This window comes from Branchiostoma belcheri, unplaced genomic scaffold (assembly GCF_001625305.1).
Source record: "Branchiostoma belcheri isolate BF01 breed outbred unplaced genomic scaffold, Haploidv18h27 scaffold4, whole genome shotgun sequence".
Classification (NCBI taxonomy): domain Eukaryota; kingdom Metazoa; phylum Chordata; class Leptocardii; order Amphioxiformes; family Branchiostomatidae; genus Branchiostoma; species Branchiostoma belcheri.
Window position 1 is genome coordinate 4,841,743 of NW_017804020.1, and position 18,736 is coordinate 4,860,478.

At 43.4% G+C, this 18,736-nt stretch overlaps 3 protein-coding genes across 4 annotated transcripts; 2 read left to right on the forward strand and 1 right to left on the reverse strand.

The window, feature by feature from the left end:
• Positions 1-39: 39 nt before the first annotated feature.
• On the forward strand, positions 40-4,562 carry LOC109477439 (vacuolar fusion protein MON1 homolog A-like). Of its 2 annotated transcripts, XM_019778712.1 has the most exons (7): positions 40-148; positions 1,082-1,641; positions 1,783-2,313; positions 2,603-2,880; positions 3,026-3,147; positions 3,451-3,570; positions 3,604-4,562. In XM_019778712.1, the coding sequence occupies exons 2-7, from the start codon at positions 1,100-1,102 to the stop codon at positions 3,622-3,624; spliced, it is 1,614 nt and encodes a 537-aa protein (XP_019634271.1). In that variant the 5' UTR covers positions 40-148; positions 1,082-1,099; the 3' UTR covers positions 3,625-4,562. The 2 variants fall into 2 exon arrangements, with proteins under 2 accessions (XP_019634271.1, XP_019634270.1); XM_019778711.1 differs by having other exon boundaries at positions 3,451-4,562.
• A 1,245-nt stretch (positions 4,563-5,807) lies between these two features.
• On the forward strand, positions 5,808-11,794 carry LOC109477340 (dolichyl-diphosphooligosaccharide--protein glycosyltransferase subunit 1-like). The gene is made up of 10 exons (XM_019778539.1): positions 5,808-6,161; positions 6,311-6,369; positions 6,927-7,233; positions 7,590-7,796; positions 8,367-8,559; positions 8,736-8,835; positions 9,123-9,261; positions 9,494-9,613; positions 9,956-10,201; positions 10,559-11,794. The coding sequence occupies exons 1-10, from the start codon at positions 5,913-5,915 to the stop codon at positions 10,739-10,741; spliced, it is 1,803 nt and encodes a 600-aa protein (XP_019634098.1). The 5' UTR covers positions 5,808-5,912; the 3' UTR covers positions 10,742-11,794.
• An 802-nt stretch (positions 11,795-12,596) lies between these two features.
• Positions 12,597-18,716, reverse strand: LOC109477339 (transcription initiation factor TFIID subunit 3-like). Its single transcript, XM_019778538.1, is given in 9 exon segments — positions 12,597-13,642; positions 13,860-13,960; positions 14,124-14,281; positions 14,284-14,924; positions 15,063-15,157; positions 15,451-17,129; positions 17,360-17,602; positions 17,970-18,016; positions 18,494-18,716. Coding segments are annotated over 9 exon segments (3,201 nt in total). The 5' UTR covers positions 18,613-18,716; the 3' UTR covers positions 12,597-13,524.
• Between the last annotated feature and the right edge of the window lie 20 nt (positions 18,717-18,736).

Consider the following 18,736-nt stretch of genomic DNA (forward strand, 5'->3'; position numbering starts at 1 on the left):
ATTTTGCTAATCGTACGTCCCAATGAATGTGGATCACGGGAAGGATCCAACATGGCGGCCTAACATGTCGAGCCGGACTCTCACCACAAATTTCTCCCATTTTACAGGTTTTAAACTGTCCCGTGTCCAACGATTACGATTTTAACAGGTTTGTACGGTTCTACATACACGCCCCGTACCATTTTTATGCTGTTTTGTTAGATTACACTAGTATTTAATGATAAAAATCTACCGGTCAGACCGGTACTTCGCTCGTGATCTCTGCTAAGCCCCGCCTTTTCCTTTACATCAGATATTTAGCCCCAAATCATCAAATTAAAAAAAAAAATCTATTTCCCAGATTACCTCAGCCCAGTGCCACGCTTTTTGCCCGTAATTGTGACGTAGATTTATCACATCTCCAAATATTCTCGGACATAAGCAACATCTTAACATGTGTTTGTTCATAATCAAATAACGTTATAACGTTAATTTATACATTTTGTAAGTAGAAGCAAGCACCAGGACCTTCTTGTTTTTGAGAAGATGTATTGGGTAATAATCTGAAGATTTGATTGCGTGACGAAAACATTAAGCTTCGCATTTCATTAAAGGAAACTAGAATTATGTTCGAACTTCAGTGAAATCAGATTCTCCAGCCTTCTGCAAGATGACTGACCCACCGCTTTGTCATGTGACCTCCCGTAGTGGATCAAAGGTTTTGGATAGTAAAACTGAAATATATGTACTGGAATCGACTTCTAACCCATATAACAAGTTATTAGCAGTTTAAGAGAATCTGTCATTTTAAAAACTCACATGTATCACCACTGGGGCACAAGCTATGAGAGAAGTGCACTACAGGTGGATTTAATAGGTTCTTATCAACTGAATCTTGTATCCATCTATCCAAGTCTTCATCATTGTCTTGTTATCCATCCCCAAAGAATGAAGTCTGATCGTTATTTTTTGCTTGTCTGAGTATCTGCCTGTGTGTGTGCTTCTTCTGTGCATTTCTTGCATGTTCTGCCTGGGGGTGCTAAACTATCCAAGGGGCTGAAGTCTGCCATCTCTGATTGCCTGTTTGTCTGTGCTGTTTCAGTGACTGCCTGCATCCAAGATGGCTGCCACTGCTGAAGTGACCCTCCCAGCACAGCAGCTTCCTCCTGCCGAGGCGATCGTGGAGGTCACGCCTGATGACATGGAGGGCAGTGCACCCGGTGCCAGCGAGGACCACATGCTCATCGCAGCCGAGTCTTATGAAGACATCAATGTTGCAATCGATGAGCAGTACCAACGCGGGAAAGTCGGAGATGAAAAGGACAAGGGTAAAAACGAAATTGAGCAGTCTGTGAGAAAACTGAGCATCGATGACAGAAGTACGACCCCGAGTGACGAGGGAAGGGAAACGCCAAAGGAGGAGGTGTCAGCAGAAGGGAAGGAGCGATCAAACAGTATGTTAGGAAACAGGGACCGACCACAGCATGTAGAGGAGGAGTGTTACAGCCCGGAGTGGAGGCAGCGACAGAAACATGTCTTCATCCTCAGCGAAGCGGGAAAACCAATCTACACGCGGCACGGTAACGAGGACAAGCTGGTGACGACGATGGGGGTGATGCAGGCACTGGTCTCGTTTGTACAGGATAATGATGACAACATCAGGTGAGAACATGGTAGTGTGTCTACTGGTATTGTAAGGGTAACCCTGCGTATGGACCAGAGGGTTTGGGGTTCAAATCCCGGATACTGATCTGGTTTGTAATATTGGATATTTTTTGTAACCTGATGTTTTTCATTTCTCAGGTTCATGATTGCTGGCAGTCACAAGTTCGTGTTCCTGAACAGGCCACCTGTTATCCTGGTGTGTGTGGCTCACAGCGCAGAGTCAACCCAGCAGCTTCTCTTGCACCTTACTTATGTCTACAATCAGATCATCAGCGTCTTAACCTTCAGCCAGCTCAGCAAGATCTTTGAGAAGAAGCGCAACTATGACTTAAGGAGACTCCTGACGGGGACAGAGAAGTTCTTAGACAACCTCATCAACCTCATGGACCGTGACGCCATGTTTTTGCTGAGTGCAGTACGGTGTCTGCCATTGGCCAGCTCGATACGTGACATTATCGGACAGAGCATAGCGCAGGCAAAGGCAAAAGATCTGGTGTTTGCAATCTTGGTTGGGCGCGACAATCAGCTGGTGACGGTGGTGCGGATGAAGGAGCACAGCCTGCACCCTGCCGACCTGCACCTCGTGTTCAACCTGGTGGACGCCTCCACGTCCTTCCAGTCTGCCGAGTCCTGGACACCCATCTGTCTGCCAAAGTTCAACTCTAATGGGTATGGCGATGTTGTCTTATATTTCTGGTGAAGTTTGTCTGTCTTTCTGTACATTGTACTTGTATACTTCGAACAACGGCTTACTTGTAAATGATACCTGTATTATGATATGGGGTACAGTAACGTTACAGGTTTAAATACACATGTCCTACACACGTGGTAAATGTACTACTAGTACATGTATGTGTATAGTGTATACAATGTTTATAGTGTACTTGTAGAATGTGTATAGTATGTACATATTGTTATGAACAAGGTTGAAACTTGCCTGTACCCTCTCACATCCCAGGTATCTCCATGCACACGTGTCCTACCTGGATGAGGAGTGTTCTGCCTGCCTGCTGCTGCTCTCCGCTGACAGGGATGTTTTCTTCGAGTTGTCGGAGGCGCGACAGAAGATCGTGACACGGCTGAACAAGTATGGCTGTCTGCAGGCTGTCCGCGAGTCCCTCAGCAAAGGGTCGTACAAGGTCGCACAGATCGGGATCCCGGACCTCAGACACTTCATGTACAAGTCCAAGAGCACAGCACAGTACACAAGCTCTGAGCTGGAGGCACCATATATGGGTGAGTGGTCCAGGAACTAGCCTGCATATGAAAGTATGCAGTAGTCATAGCTTAGGGCATTTCTGTCAGTTTGGTGAGGAAAAGATTTGCTTATCCAGCCAACTTTTCTTTACCTTGAACTTAAGTTCTATTTTCCATGTTACAGAGGAGGGAGAGAGGCATCGCCTGTTTGGAATGTACCAATATCTGCACCATAGGGTTCACAACTCTGCCCGGCCACTGAAGATACTCTTCCATGTGGGGTCTAAGGAGACCATGCTAGGATGGGTACGTACACATACATGGAACAGTTTATTTTACATAAATGATACACAACCTTAAGGTGTAACCCACCAGTTTTGTACAGCAAATACGCTATGTAAGACCAGACCATAAGGTTTGATCCACTCACACCACTCCTACACTTATGATTTGGCTCTCCTCAGCACAGGATCTCTGTTTACATCCCATCCAAGAGAATATCCGAAAATAAAGCTAGGTACATGTACTGATTATCACCAGAATGATGAGCATTATAGTTTTGATATTTGAGATGGTGTAGTCTAATATGTCAATTTATCTGTGTTTCAGATCACCTCAGGTTTTGAGCTGTACGCAACTTTCGGCCCACTGGTCACCAAACCGGCTGCCATCAATGCTATCAACAAGCTGCTGCGATGGATCAAGAAGGAGGAGGATCGACTATTCATCCTCAACTCATACACTTACTGAGAACTCCCCATCCTCAACTCATACACTTACTGAGAACTATTCTTCCTTAACTCATACACTTACTGAGAACTCCCCATCCTCAACTCATACACTTACTGAGAACTATTCTTCCTTAACTCATACACTTACTGAGAACTCCCCATCCTCAATTCATACACTTACTGAGAACTCCCCACCCTCAACTCATACACTTACTGAGAACTCTCCATCCTCAACTCATACACTTACTGAGAACTCTCCATCCTCAACTCATACTCTTACTGGTGTTCCCTTTATTATTTTCCACATTGTTCCAATCATTAAGAATCCTGTCTATAATGGCCACCTGCCTATACATGTATACTAAAATCATTTTCTTCAGAGTCCCTTGAGTGGTCATTATAGACAGGTTTGACTGTAGACATCTAATAAGGAAGCTCCTAAGCACTGGCCTATGGTGGGGCTGTTAACTGATGTCTCTTTTGTGCAGCTGGTTCCTATAACAGGTGCAATACAGGCTCTTCCTGGACAACATTGTGGCAAGAACAGGTTGAAAAGTGTTTACTTATTTCCACATTTTTAAAAAAAGTATAGTGTTTAGCTGTAGACACCAAGCCATCAAATCTCTCCAAAGTAAGTAGAACCATGCTAGCTTGATCAATCCGTCCATGTGCTTTAAGAAATAAGAATGTGGTCGTGGCAGATTTTATCATTTTTTCATATCCATGTTGAAACTGCAACACTTCCATCTTTTTAGCAAATGTGAAAGTTTCTCAATGTGGGTTCAACCAATGGTATCTCCCATACTGCTGGTATGATGGTGCCTTTATCTCTTAAGTTTTAGATGTATTTGACCTGGTAGAATGAAGCAGAGTCTTTCAGATGTAGATCTACTTTAATCATACACAAACACACATGTATTGCCAAAATGAGTTCCTCACACTGCAGTATGTCCAGATCCCAGCTTCCTTTAAGGGGATAAGTACACAAATGGTTTTCTTCACAATTTGATATATGTATATGTTTGCATTTTCTACTGACAAATCTGCTTGTTACAATTACATTTTAGTCTATTTGTTCACTTGAGAAATACTTTTGTTTATTTGTGTGTATTGCATCAGTCTTTGTCTAACTTCATCCTCCTCTTTTATGTAATTGCAAAAGCAAAAAAATGCAGTGTTTTCTTTTTTTTTTACATCAGACCTGATCTTAACCTTATCTTTGCTGAAGTAGCCTTTTGGCATCCAACCTGTATAGGTCACAAGGTTAGGCAGTTGTAGGTCAAATCTTAGATCATCCCTAATTGTTGCATTGATAGACATCATTTCACCAGAGTTAAAATATCATTTCAAACTTTCACAGAGAGAAAAACACAAAGTTGTGATGCAGACAAACACAACTATTTGAGGTGCCCAAGCTGCTCTAAGAAGCATCTTCACACCATCCTGTCTACTTACATGCCTGTTTTCTCCAAGTACTCTTCTAGGACAAACTCACCTTTTCTTAGACCTAAGTGTACACTGCACCAGCGTGCTGATTTTAATCTATACTAGATCTACATGTAGTGGGGTAATGATATAATACAAAAACATGCTGTAAAAATACAATAAACTATTTTAAGTTGATCTTTGTAACACATTTCGAAGTAAGGAAATTCTATTGTACCACATTGGTGCAGAAGAGAATGTAAAACAAAGAGAATAAGAATATGAGCTGTATTATTACTGTAATGATAGATGAATTGTATATGTCTGAAGTTGTATACAAATGCGATGATATGGTAAGTGCTGTGTTCATATACAATAAAATGATATTTATTATTAAGAAATGCTGTACAGCCTTTAGCCAAATGCAAATAAAAATGAATCCATATTTGAAGTCTGTTTTCTTTCAGTCTTGTTACTTTGCTCCAAGCTATTAATTAAATGGCTTGTTTTTGGTTTGTCTGTGTTTCAACAGTGCAGTTTCTTTATGATCTGCCAAAGGATGTGACTGACTGTCCAATAATATGCAATGCCTACAAATTGTTAATCCAAAAGTAGTTTACATTGGAACTGAATACTAGTACGTATAAGCTTCAGAAAAATTATTGATTTAAGCAAGGACATTGTACAGAAGTATATATATTCTTTATAATGTCATTGATTTAAATTAAAAGTTCATATGCAGTTCATTGCAATCCTAACCGTGCTATTCACAATATGGTCGCCAGGAGGCGCTAACAGCGGGGTAATGTTGGTGAAAACGAGGCTAATGAGCCCTCTCTACCTGTAGCCATTGTTGGTGCAGGTTTGCCGGTGAAGTCCTTCTCACCATCCGCCTCCATCCTCCCTTCAGTCACCATGAATCGTGCAGCTTACGAGTTGGTCATCTTCGGGGCACTCTTAGCTTCATGCTGCACGGCTAATCAGGGCGCCATCGGCGGCGATCTCGTAAACTCGGCCGTCAACCGACAGATCGACCTCACGTCGCAACTTGCAAAATTCACTACCACCATCACTCTGGAAAATGCAGGCAAAACTGCCACGACTTCCTTCGTGCTGGCCATCGATCCTTCTTTGAGAGATAGACTGTCTTTTATTGGAGCGACGGTAAGCATCAGAGGTCACAAATTCTGCTTGCTTGTATTATTTTTCTGCGTATTCAAGTGAGTGCGAGATGTGTTTTGAGATTTCACGATGACGCGTTTCAACTAAGTTCAGTCTGATTTATGAATTTATTTCCGCTGCTATTTTTTCAGACTAAGGATGACGAAGCAGAAAAGCTGTCCGTCACCCAGACGACCGTCCCAGGAAGAACGTAAGATTGAGAAACTAAATATTTTCTGTGCATCTTGGTGGGGAGGGCGGGGCCGGGGGTATGTTTGTGCCACGACAACAGATAGAATTTACTTTACCACAAGTCTGAGTAGAGCAGTGTATTATTTTGATAGAAACAGTGAGTTTTTGCAATGCTTTTGATCGCATGTACATACATGATTTACCGTTTACGGTTTAGAGGACAGAATCTTACATGAGAAAAAAAATTATTTTCCGGCTTCATGGCGGCCGCCATGTTGTGTCGACGTGTCAGCTGGGCGGTGGGGTCAAGGGTTAACTCCCGCGACGCTGCAAAATTTTCAATCCTAAAAGTTGTTTGTTGAAATAACCTAATGGTAAAATTATCAAAAATTCAAAGCCAAGCTATGAGAATTTTTATGAAGTTTGTTTTAATGATAGACTAGCTTTTCCAAAAGTTGATGTATTCAATGCATCTTGATTGAAAAATTAAACTTTTAAAGACACATAATTTCCTGACTGAATTCGAAGCTTTTCTGACAGCTACCTATGCTAAAACCGTTTTCCTGTCCCCTGCAGCACGGATGTGTTGTTCCGTGTGGACCTACCCAAGGCTCTGGGCGCTGGTCAGTCCACCACGGTGAACGTGGAGGAGGCGTACACCCACGCACAGACCCCATATCCCGCCCAAATCACCCAGGCAGAGGACCAGCTGGTCCTGTTCAAGGGAAACCTGCACTTCTACTCCCCCTACAAGACCCAGTCTGAGACCACCACTGTCAAACTCGCCTCCAACAAGATCGAGTCACACACCAAGACAAAGGCCAAGGTCGAGGACAGCTCCATCGTGTATGGACCGTTCGAGAATGTCGAGGCCTTCTCTCAGGTAAGGAACTTCTGTTGTCATGGTTTAGAGCATCTTAAAAGGTAACATGAAGAATTGAGTCTGATTATCTTTGAACTCTACAACTTGTAGAGCCCTTCTGTTGGAGGAAAATATTACAGGATGAAGCATTTTTGTGAGGTTTGCAAAGGAAATGAGATATGGAGGTTGAGAAATTTTAGAAATAAAGGAAAGGTCCAGGAGAGAGTCTCTTATATCAATCAGGACTCGAGTTTGAAACTGTCGTGTAGCAGTCTGTTACTGTAAGACCTGAGTAGAGCACTGGAAGTAAAATAATATTATATTATTATTAGCAGCCAAAGTGCATAGTTACATTTTTACATATTTTGTTCTTGCAGGAGAAGCTGCAGATCCACTATGAGAACAACACGCCATTCCTCGCGGTTACCAGCCTGGTACGCGTGATCGAGGTCTCACACTGGGGAAACATCGCCGTGGAGGAAACCTACGATGTACGCCACTCAGGCGCCCGCCTCAAGGGCTCGTTCTCTCGCTACGACTACCAGCGCCAACTGGACGGCAGGTCCTCCGTCAAGTCCTTCAAGGTGGGGACAATTTGCGGGTTTTAGTTGGTTCATTTTAATAGCTTCTGACAAAGTGATTTGTTAGTAATGTGTAGTAGTTTGGTAAGTACAGTTTGGTATGTAAGGAATTTCTACAGAGCACACACAATTTCTATAGCACACACACAGTCACCTGTCACTACAGACTGTGTGGTGGGTGGGTGTGTAGCCTGTAGGTGTGCTAGAGAACAGACTGGGTTTTTAGACTATGGCCAGCTGTCTCCATGGGTTGGTCATTTGATGGAGCCCAGACACCCTTGTTTTTTTTTTTCTTCAAAGGTTTTACAACCTGCTTTTGAAGCTGGTGTGCAACATTGTGGTTTAGATAACAACTGGAACTTGTGAATGTCCAAATGTGGTCCTATGAAAAAGACACCCCACATCTGTCAAACATTTTAAGTGAACGAGAGGACTGATCCCAGGGTCTGTCAAAGTCAAGCAGCAAGGCTGTGTATATGTACATCTGTGTGCATGTACATCTCCATGTTTCTGTGTACCAGTAACTGTTGTCTAGTTCAGATTCCTAACATCTATCTCGTGTTCCCATCACAGACGATCCTCCCGGCCGCGGCACGTGATGTGTATTACCGTGACGAGATCGGGAACATCTCCACGAGTAACCTGAATGAGCAGGACGACGCCGTTGAGCTGGAGTTGCGTCCCCGCTTCCCGCTGTTCGGCGGCTGGAAAACCCACTACTATATCGGGTACAACCTGCCCAGCTACGAGTACCTGTACAACTCAGGTCAGTAGAGCTGTGTGCGTGTAGCTGTCTTCTTAAGTGGTGAATTGTTGTCTTTGCATTGCAGTGTACATACATGTATTTTAATCGAAAAACAGGAGTTATAATTTTCAAGCGCTCAATTGTCAAACACCAGTGCTGGTGAGAACATTATGCTAACCTATCCCATCATGCCCCAGGTGATGAGTACGCTCTCCAGATGCGATTTGTCGACCATGTCTACGATGATCAGGTGATTGATGACATCACGGTCAAGATTATCCTGCCTGAGGGGTCCAAGTGAGTTCTCTGTACTCTCTATAATTGCTAATGGGCGCTTGTAGACAGGTAGCAAAGACGGTCACGAAAAAGATTCTTTGTGTTCTGAGAACGTTCATCCAACTTTCATGAAATTTAGATATAAATTTAGATATAAAGAAAACATTTTTAAACCAAAACATTCCACAATCCTTTTTGTCTTTTGGAATGGAATGGAATGTGTAAGTATAAGCTTTAATGTTCATTAGCAGTAGTTATAATAGCGATGTAGTCTATTCTAAGTAACCAAGTCTGTTCCTCCCCACCAGAAATGTGGACCTGTCCGTGCCCTTCCCCGTGGACCGCCATCCCGATGAGCTCCACTTCACGTACCTGGACACGTTTGGTCGCCCCGTCGTCATCGCACACAAGTCCAACCTGGTGGAGCAGCACATCCAGGACTTTACTGTGAGTAAAGAAGTTCAAAGTCAAGTGAAAACCTTCCCACACTATATGGTGTGTTCGCACAACAGTAGAGGTTTGTCCACTGGAAGTGTATATATTATGACAGTGACATACAGGTTGGGATGAACAGAAGCTGGCCTAGAACCAAGGCTGGTCAGTCCTTGTGACGTAATACTCCACAGATATTAAGGATTTCAGCAAATGGAGGATTGAAACTGTTTATCCCCCCCCCCAGCTCCGCTACTCGTTCCAGAAGCTGCTGCTGCTGCAGGAGCCTCTCCTGGTCGTCTTCGCGTTCTACATCCTCTTCTTCACCGTCATCATCTACGTCCGCCTCGACTTCGCCATCTCCAAGGTAACCAACAGTGGTTTGCTAAAAAAAAATTGGGAAATGTTGGAACACAGTTGCTTGCAATCCTTTTTCTTTCTATAACAGGGAATATAAACTTGTAAGTTACCAGTTTGTGATGTCAGAATTTGAGGTATAGAAATGTCATGTCAGTCCTTTAGGTGTTATATTAAATTTTCCCATCATTTTTTTTTTTTGTGATGATGATCCTTCTTCATCTGACACTTGTGATGAACACACAATGTCCTCTAAGAAGTACTGAACATTTCTTAAGGAGAACATACTATTTAAAGAAAAATCCTGCCAGATTTTTGTATCTGAAGTTTTTTGTTCTGTTGATTGCTGCAGGACGAGGCAAGTGAGTCCCGTATGCGGATGCAGGGTCTGCTGGACCAGCTCCAGGCCGCGCAGGACAAGCGCACCTCGCTCTACCAGCGCTACGAGGACGCCATCGCCAAGTTCAAGTCCACCAAGGACCTGGCAGGCTTCACGGGGAGTCGTAAGAAGATTGACGCGGAGCACAAGGAGCTGAGCAGCACCATCAAGGAGCTGCAGGGCAAACTGAAGCTGGAGAGCACTGACATGGCGGAGAAGGTACGGGCTGTGTGGACTAATGTGATGTTAGTACATAATGAGTAGAAATGTCCCTGTTTGTTGTGATGTCATTCCTTTAGTGTAGTAATGTTCCCTATTTGTGATGATGTCAGCCATTATATATAAAAATCTCCCATTTGTGATGATGATCCTTCTTTGTCTGACACTTGTGATGATCACACAATGTCCTCTAAGAAGTACTGAACGTGTCGTTAATTGAGGAAAAGTCCCTTCCATAAACTCCTAGCTTTGATCTATTCTAAAGTTGTCTATTCTGTGAATAATTTAACTGGCATGCAAAGCAGGTGTTTATCATGATATACAAATAAACAAACAAACAAACGTTGTATTGTGCAGGTTGGTGAGCTGCAGAAGCTGGACTCTAACCTGAAGGACCAGATCGTGCTGTCCATCTCGCTGGCAGAGAAGGTGGTGGCGGGGAAGATGGGCAAGCAGCAGTACATCGACAACGAGAAGGTGTACTCCGCCAAGCGCGAGGACATCATGGGAAAAACAGAAACCCTCCTCAGCTCACTCTAACTCTGTCACTACCAGCAAGCCACCAAGGATAGATTATGTCTGTTGCTGTCTATGATGAAAATTATCAGAGAAACAATTATTACTGCAAGTAAATAATCACTTTATGTCTTAAGCATGTAAAATCATCACCTGGGCAAAACACAAACCTTCTCATTTCCTTGTAACTTTGTACAAGCCTAGCCTAAACCAACAGGCCTCTAACATACTGATCATGATGTCTGTTGTTGTTGGCTTCTGTCTACAAATGTAACATACAGTACAATTGATTTGTATGCAATAAATAGAGAATCCATAGCTTGGTGATATAGCAAGCATGGAACTATTGTGCAAGAACCTTGTAACAAGACTTAAAGGAATGAGCTCACTACTTCCGAGGGAGAAGACATGACTTTGGACACTTGATGGTAGCAAGTAGGTTTCGCCGGTACCCAGTGATGTTTGTATTTTTGTACACAAGTCAAATTGTGTAGGGCTTGTCAAAGGATTGAGAGAAACCAGCATTGGTAGCTTCACGGTTTTGACGACAAAATAAAACAGACCCTTTTATAAACTATCTTTTGTAGTCTTTGTGTTTGTTTGACAGTCACGACATACATGTACAAAGAACAGTAATTCCTTCCTTGTTTGCTTCTCCTTTCCTGTCCCAAGTTTCAGTATGGCAAATGTTAGACTTTCTCCTTGATCCCAAGGGAGTATTGCAAGGAGCTGAAGTCTGCCATGTTAGTGCCTTGTTCTTCCTTTTTTACATGTTGTACTTCTATTATCTGAAGGACAGATAATCAGAAATTCAGGACACTGCAATGCTTGGATACAATAGTCTTCATGGATTTTATTAAGTCCAGAAATGAAAACAATACATTTCTTGTTTACAGTATGAACTCTGTTTACTTTGATGTGGAAGTACACTGGGAAATCTGATTAACTGTCAAGTATATCTGACATGACAATGAAGGTGCAGCAACTGGAATAATGCTATACGTAACATACATGGAAGTATGCTCTTTCAAATGACATTAATGCTACATGAAAAAGGAGGCTGCCATTACAAAAAAACATGCTTAAAAATAGGTTCCCAGTAACATTAGAATTGCTGCTCAATCTCCTGTATCAAATTTATTTCTGTTTGAATGGACATACATGTATTTTTATTACCCTGCAAAATGCTGTATGTACAGGTAATAACAAACTCCATCATTCTCAAGTAATTATTACATGTATAAATTTTGAAATTCTTTTCATTTTATTATTTTCATTAAAGGCTCTTAAGAATCCATAAACTTGTGTTTTGTATTTCTACCATACTGCAGGGTTGTTTCAACCACGAACTGCAAACACCAAAAGAAAATCTTTCCCCTCCTATCCATAAATTAAGTTCCCCATAAAATAAATGAATTTACAGTACCCCAGTGCTGAAAGAATCTCCTTATTTACTCTTCACCATGTCCTTAGGTTAGCTGCCTCAGGGTCTTGCACATAGGCATCTACAACACTGCTGCCCCAGAGATCTTACTAGCCTTTAAAAGTAGGTGAGGAGTGCACAAGAAACCAAGTACAATAGAACTGATATGCCTACTAAGGAGGTTGACACCTTACCACAATCTCGAGTAAGCATGGATATGACAGGAAATAATATTGCATTAGAATGCCTTGAGTACATGTAACTCAATGTCACAATATGTCAACTTTTTTTTAATGTTAATAAAAAGATGATACTGGCACAGTCTTGACTCAGTAATATTGCCAAATATTCTTTATACAATTTCTAGAAATTGAGTCAGTTACTGTAGTTACAATGATCAAAAATTTCTCTTCCAACTGAGAAGAAATGTTTGTTTATTTACTTACATTGTATTTACTTGTTTGTTTCTTGTAATAGTACATCTAAACCATCTACTCCTTAATGCAACTAATCTATTCCTGAGTATTAACCAATAATGATTCAGAAACAGCTGGGAAAATTCTACACTGTTTAAAGTTACTTTCACCTTTTTTCTGGTTAATTTCCATTTGTAAAAAAAAATCAAATATTAATTCCCCTAAATACATTTCATTTCAGGTGAACTGTTTTAATGTTGTCAGACATAGATAGTACATGTATTTCATAACTGGTTAACATGTAAAGATTTATCCATACAAAATTTAAGAAGTCTTCTGTATTTCTCATAACCTTAGAAGGCTGGACGAGTTTTTGGGGGGATTATAATGCCTTTTTTTTCTGATCGCATAAAAAAGCCTGACTCATAGAACCTGCCAAGGAGGCTCAAAAATGTCTAGACACAACTGTGCAAAATGTTATCAACACATTGATCTCTAAAGTCCCACTTCTTTACCTGGTTGCACCTAAGATAGAACCTTAAGTTTATTCTTGTTACCTGCTGTATTTTCTATTTTGTACCTTATTAATAGATTCATTTATATTTGAATTGGTCTTGGATACACAATGGGTTTGAAATGTTTTAGCAACATGCTCTATTTGGTTTCAGATCATGACCCCTACTACCATTGTATAATATCAGTTTGTGTTTCCTCTTGTGTTTTTAATTTGTGGATCCGAGTAATACATACAATATGTTACAAGTTGCTTTTATTCTTCTAGATCTGAGTTTACAAAATGTTACATACAGATAATTCTCTCTGATACCAGTTCACAGCTAGCTAGCCCCCACCAGTTTTTGGCTTTTCTCTTGTATAATGTTATTAATAACTGTACAAAATATTCATAACAATGTAACCAGTTATTTACTCTGCTTGTTCATAACCTCAGCTGTAAGCTGACAGCCATGTTATGGTTTGTGTTTTTTCCTCTTGGTTTTTTTCTTGGCCAGAGTTTTGGGCTGTACTGAGCAGCGTGGACAGAACCACTTGTCTTCAGTCGGCTCCTCTGTGATTCCCACACATGGCCTGGGGAAGAGGACAGGAAGGTTAGAACTTAAAAGTGATTTAGAACCAGATAAGACCACTGAAGAACTTTTCTTCCACTGGTTATGACAAGATAAGACAGACACTATGTACAGTATTTATTCATTATTTACTGTGAATTCCAAGAAAATACACACAAGACTGAAAGAACATTGTACCGAAAGGTAACAAACAAGTAAACAAGAGAACAGAGCCTCACCAGTGGTACCAGTCGTCACAGTTGTCACACCCGACCATGGGGCTGCCGTCATCAGGCCGTGAACAGGCTGGACAGATCCAGATGGTTTCTCCTTCAGGACCCTACACATGGGGAAAACACTTTTCAGTTTCAACAACTTAGCTTTCTTCTTTCACAAATCTATAGACAGGTTTGAACATTGCACTGCCCCTACAGCTGACTAGCTACAGGAGTAACAGTACTGATGATGATGGTCAGGGTTGACTGTAGGTCAAAAGAACTCACCACAATAGTGCCAATGGTTTCTGCGATAACCGTTCTCTGGACTTGCTTTGGTGCAGGGGGGGCAGCTGGGGTTGGTGTTGATGCTGCTGCTGCAGCTGCTGCTGATGGCCTCCGAGGGGGAGTGGGCTGCTGCTGGGGGGGTGGAGCAACAGGGGGGTAGGTTGAGAGGGTGGGAAGGTAGGCATGGGAGGAGGCTCCTGGTACGGCTGAACTTGTGCAGGAGGAAAGGCCTGTGTGATAGGGGGATAGGGTTGTGGTGGAGGGGGGTGGTATGGAGGGGGTGGGAGCTGATAAGGAGGAGGAGGGGGGAACTGAGAAGTGGGGGGTTGGAACATGGGTTCAGGGGGTATCTGCTGGAAACCCATAGCTGCCTGCATGGCATAGAAATAGGGGTTTGGGTAGGGAGGGGGAGGGGGTTGGTAAGGCCCTGGACTCATGGGTTGCTGAGGAGGGGTAGGAGGGTTCCTTGGTGGAGAAGGGGGCTGCCAAGGTGGGGACAGTGCTCTCTGTGGTGGTGGAGGGGGTGAAGGGGACAGTGGAGGGGGAGTGGCCTGGCGAGGGGGTCTTGGTGGAGATGTGGGCTCCTTCCGTCTTTCTGTCTTTGAGGGTTTGTCTGTCTTGGGTGGTTTCTCTGCCTTTAGGGTTTTCTCAAGTTTAGGAGGCTTGTCAGGCTTGGGAGGCTTCTCAGGTTTAGGGGTTTTCTCAAACTTGGGTGGTTTGTCAGGCTTGGGAGTCTTTTCTGCCTTCGGTGGTTTTTCCTTCCTCTCAGGTGGTGGTGGGGGGAGGGGAGTCTTTATCACTCTGTAAAAAAAAACAAGAAAGATTGCATTTTTCACAAGAATACTGAAGCTTGTAACCTGCCTTTAACTTGGTATATGAACATAATAGAAACAAAATATATCTTACGAAGTTTAGGTGTTATTGAAACAGTGTACTTACATCTTGGTGCCCCCTGAGTCACCTCCCATCTTCAGTGTGAGTTTGGGGATGGCAGGAGGGGGAGGCGGGGTCCGAGGAGGGGACTGGCTCCGGGCCTGCAGGGGGCAAAATATCAGTAGTACATGTGTAACACATAGCAACACGTGGACAAGTAGTCTGTACAGGAGGCTACTCTTCCACTGGTCATGACAAGTGTGAATTGATCTGTTAAAAAAACAAACAACTACTATCGTAGCATTATACCAACTACAGTTTCTATATACATGTCGTGTCAATTTTGTACTTGCAAACTTAAAAAACTTGTTTTGTTGTTAAAAACTGCTGGCACACTCTACTGAGTCTACTCACATGTATTCTAAACATCCATAGTGAAGCTACCAAAAAATACCTTTTCCTTTCTGTGTTTTTCTTCTCTTTCCCGCTCTCTTTCCCGGTGTTTCTCCTTCTGTCGCTTCTTTTTCTTCTTCTTGTCCTTTCTCCTCTTCTCTCTATCCCTGTCATCCCTTTCCTCGGATGCCCCTGCAGGTGGAAGTGATGACTTGACTGCTAATGATGGTGTTGGCTCCATCCGTGCCACTAGTGACAAACCTGTCTCCGCGTTTGTTGTGATTTTAAGTTTCTCTGTAAACTCCTTTGGTTTCTCAGTCTCCTCCCTGGCTTTCAGTCTCTCCTTCTCTTTCAACTTCGCCCTCAGTTTTTCCTTCTTCATCTTCTTTTTGTCCTTCTCGCTCACTTTAAGATGCTCCAGAGGAGGTGGCTCTGTCATCTTGGGTTCAGGAGTGGGGGGTTCTTTAGCGTGACGGCCAATCACTGCATCAATGGAGTCATCCATGGCAGCAGACTCCTTGGGATCCACGACTTTCTGCTCCTGCTTGGGGACAGTTAACAACAGCGGAGGGACCAGCTGCTTCGGAGGAGGCTCATTGTCCTCCTCATCAAAATCGTACACAGACTGCTGTTTCGGTTTCGCTGGTCGAAAGTTTAAGATGACAGAATCTATGACATCATCCACTGTCGTGTGCCCCATGTTCACTTGGGACTTCTTCCGTGGGTTTGCCTCCAGGTCAATGACAAGGTCATCTTCATCTTCATCATCTTCCTTGTCTGCTGGTTCTTCCAGGGTACCTGGCAGAGCCTGAGGAGCCTGGGGTGCCAGGCTATCCCTGGTGAGCAGACTGGCCAGCTGAGAGCGTGCTGGCGTTTCAGGCTTGATGGGAAGTGGCTCAGGTTTCGGCACCTCTGGTCGTTTCACCAGCAAAGCCTCCAGCTGCGACTTGGGAGGGCGTGGAGGGGGAGATGGGAACTCTGGACTTTTTGGTGGAGGCTCTTCAGGTGGAATTTTGATCTCTGGAGGTTGGAATACAGCTGGTGACTTGGCCCTACCTGGTGACTTGGCAGCTCCAGGGGATTTGGGTCTCTTCGGTGACTTGCCTGGAGACTTCTTTCTTAAAGGAGACTTGGGTGACTTGGGAGTTAACAGGGAAGCCTTGATAGCTGGAGACTTTAACACATCTCCTTTAGGAGACTTAGACTTGATCTTAAAGCCCTTCTCTTTATCTCCAGTGCTGGAGGGCTTCTTCTTGGGTTTTTTGACAGGAGACTGGGAGACAGTTGAAGGCATCGAGACTGTTACGGACAAGCCCCCAGAGTTAGAGAGGGATGCAGCTGTTGGTGGGGCTGACCCATTGGCACTACTGACTGGTGGGGGGACAGGAGCTATCTTCAGCACAGGCACAGTCTTGGGCTGCTCTGGGGGGACTGGCTTGGGCTGAGGGGGGGTCCTGGCCTCGGGGAGTACCCCCTCTCCCTTCAAGCTGAACCCACTGCGGCTGAGTGCAGAGGGTGTGGACTGGGATTCCTCGGGTGCAATGTATGGCCGCTTCTTGGGTGGAGTTCCCTCATAACCTGTTGGGGGGCGCTTTAGCCCTCGTTGCTCAAGATGAGGAGACAGGCTGTCAGTTTCCATGGCAACAGAGGGGGCACCCAGATGTAGGTCTGGTTCTGCAGAGGTCAGAGGCTGACTGGTGTCCATGGCTGCAGGAGACTGTGGCAGCTCCTCCTCTGGGTCTACATAAGGACAGGTGAAAAAGATGAAAACGAAGGAACATTTTATTACTACTAATATTAGCCAATACTTCATCTATTTCAGTTGTCTTTTAGCAGTGTAGCTCCCCCACTGCCTACATGCAAACTATCAGAATATGAAAATAGAAAAATGATTGCAAAGATCAATACTTATTCTTGTGGAGGGAAAACCTAGGCAGGTATTTTGTACAGGTGTGTACTAGCTAACTCACCATCCATGTCTGCAGGTAAGGGTGGCAGGTGTTCTGGGATGTATCCCCTCCTCTCCCTGGCCTGTTTACTGCCTGGTTCAGGGATGTTGAGTGAGTTGTTCTTAGGGAGGGGGAACCTGGGCAGCTGGTGCGCGAACGGCACCGGCTCCACATTAGCGATGTAGTGTTCTATCTCCTGCAGGTTCATGCTCAGGTCACCGAACGCCAGTCCGAGGTCATCCAGGTTTGGCTCTGTCCGACCAACTAAAGACAGGAGGGCAAAAGGTCAGTGGGAAGGTGAAAGGTCAGTGGGGAGGTGAAAGGTTAGCAAAGGGATGAAAGGTCAAGAAGAAGATGAAAGATGAAGAAAATGTTAGAAGAATCAGTGAGAGCTAAATTTGAGTGAAGACTTTCATCCCAATGAAATGTCAAAGATGACAAAATACTCAAAACATCTTATTGGCTTTGATATTTTAGTCCTTTGAAAGCTGATAATGCCTCAAATACCCTTCTTAGGTATTAGACTATTATTCATTACTAGCATTCTAATTACACAAAGCAGCAAGTGAATCAGTTTTACCTGGATAACACAGCCAGACTTTTACTTTTACCATCATAAATTACAACTTACACTGTTCACTGTATCTGTGGGCTGTTCTGGATACCTGCTCCAGATACCTGCAGAGTGTAAGGATCACAGAAAAACACTTACAGAAGAAACAACATAGTAGTACTAGTAGTAGTAGTCATTCTTCTTGCAGTTGTAGAGCTGACTTAATTTTCACTGGCTTTGGAATCAAATTGGTCACTAAGTTATGTGTGAATTTTAATGGCACCCATTAACAGTATAACAGAGCTAGGATAGAAGATGAACACCTAATTGCAAAAAGTTGGATTAAAACGATAATTTTGACAGTGAACACAAAATAGTTAAGTCAGCTCTTTTCAAAGACTTGATTACTTTGACATCACAGTACTAGTAATCGATTGAAATTGCATATTGATTATTGGACACCTGGACGATCCATCACTCATTAATAAAACATAATTGACAATTCATTTCAGGTTTGGGGAATAATATGGTCATAAGTAATAGTATATGGTTGCCAAACACTGTTTTCTAACAGTATATTTATCTACTTGCAACTTGTGTACCTGTGTAGTATGTCTGTGAGCACCTCACAAGGCGTCGTCTGTACGGCGTGCCAGCCCAACGTCTGACATATCTGCGCCACACACACGCGCAGCAGTCTCCTGGTGAACGGGTCCGCCATAGCTGCGGGTCCTATCTGTCGCCAAAACACAGAAAATCACAGAAATTGTCGGTCACTTTTGACCGCTTTCTTCGAAAGATGAAACGCCGTCCATGTTGGATTTAGACGATACGATTGGTAACCA

What these genes read in the sequence shown, in the direction of transcription:
- LOC109477439 (XM_019778711.1), top strand. Translation starts at nt 1,100, where the DNA reads ATGGCTGCCACTGCTGAAGTGACCCTCCCAGCACAGCAGCTTCCTCCT. An exon ending in GATAATGATGACAACATCAG is followed by an intron (nt 1,642 to 1,782) that starts GTGAGAACATGG and finishes TTCATTTCTCAG; the next exon opens with GTTCATGATTGCTGGCAGTC. An exon ending in AGGAGACCATGCTAGGATGG is followed by an intron (nt 3,148 to 3,450) that starts GTACGTACACAT and finishes TCTGTGTTTCAG; the next exon opens with ATCACCTCAGGTTTTGAGCT.
- LOC109477340 (XM_019778539.1), top strand. Translation starts at nt 5,913, where the DNA reads ATGAATCGTGCAGCTTACGAGTTGGTCATCTTCGGGGCACTCTTAGCT. An exon ending in ACGACCGTCCCAGGAAGAAC is followed by an intron (nt 6,370 to 6,926) that starts GTAAGATTGAGA and finishes TGTCCCCTGCAG; the next exon opens with CACGGATGTGTTGTTCCGTG. An exon ending in CCTCCGTCAAGTCCTTCAAG is followed by an intron (nt 7,797 to 8,366) that starts GTGGGGACAATT and finishes TTCCCATCACAG; the next exon opens with ACGATCCTCCCGGCCGCGGC.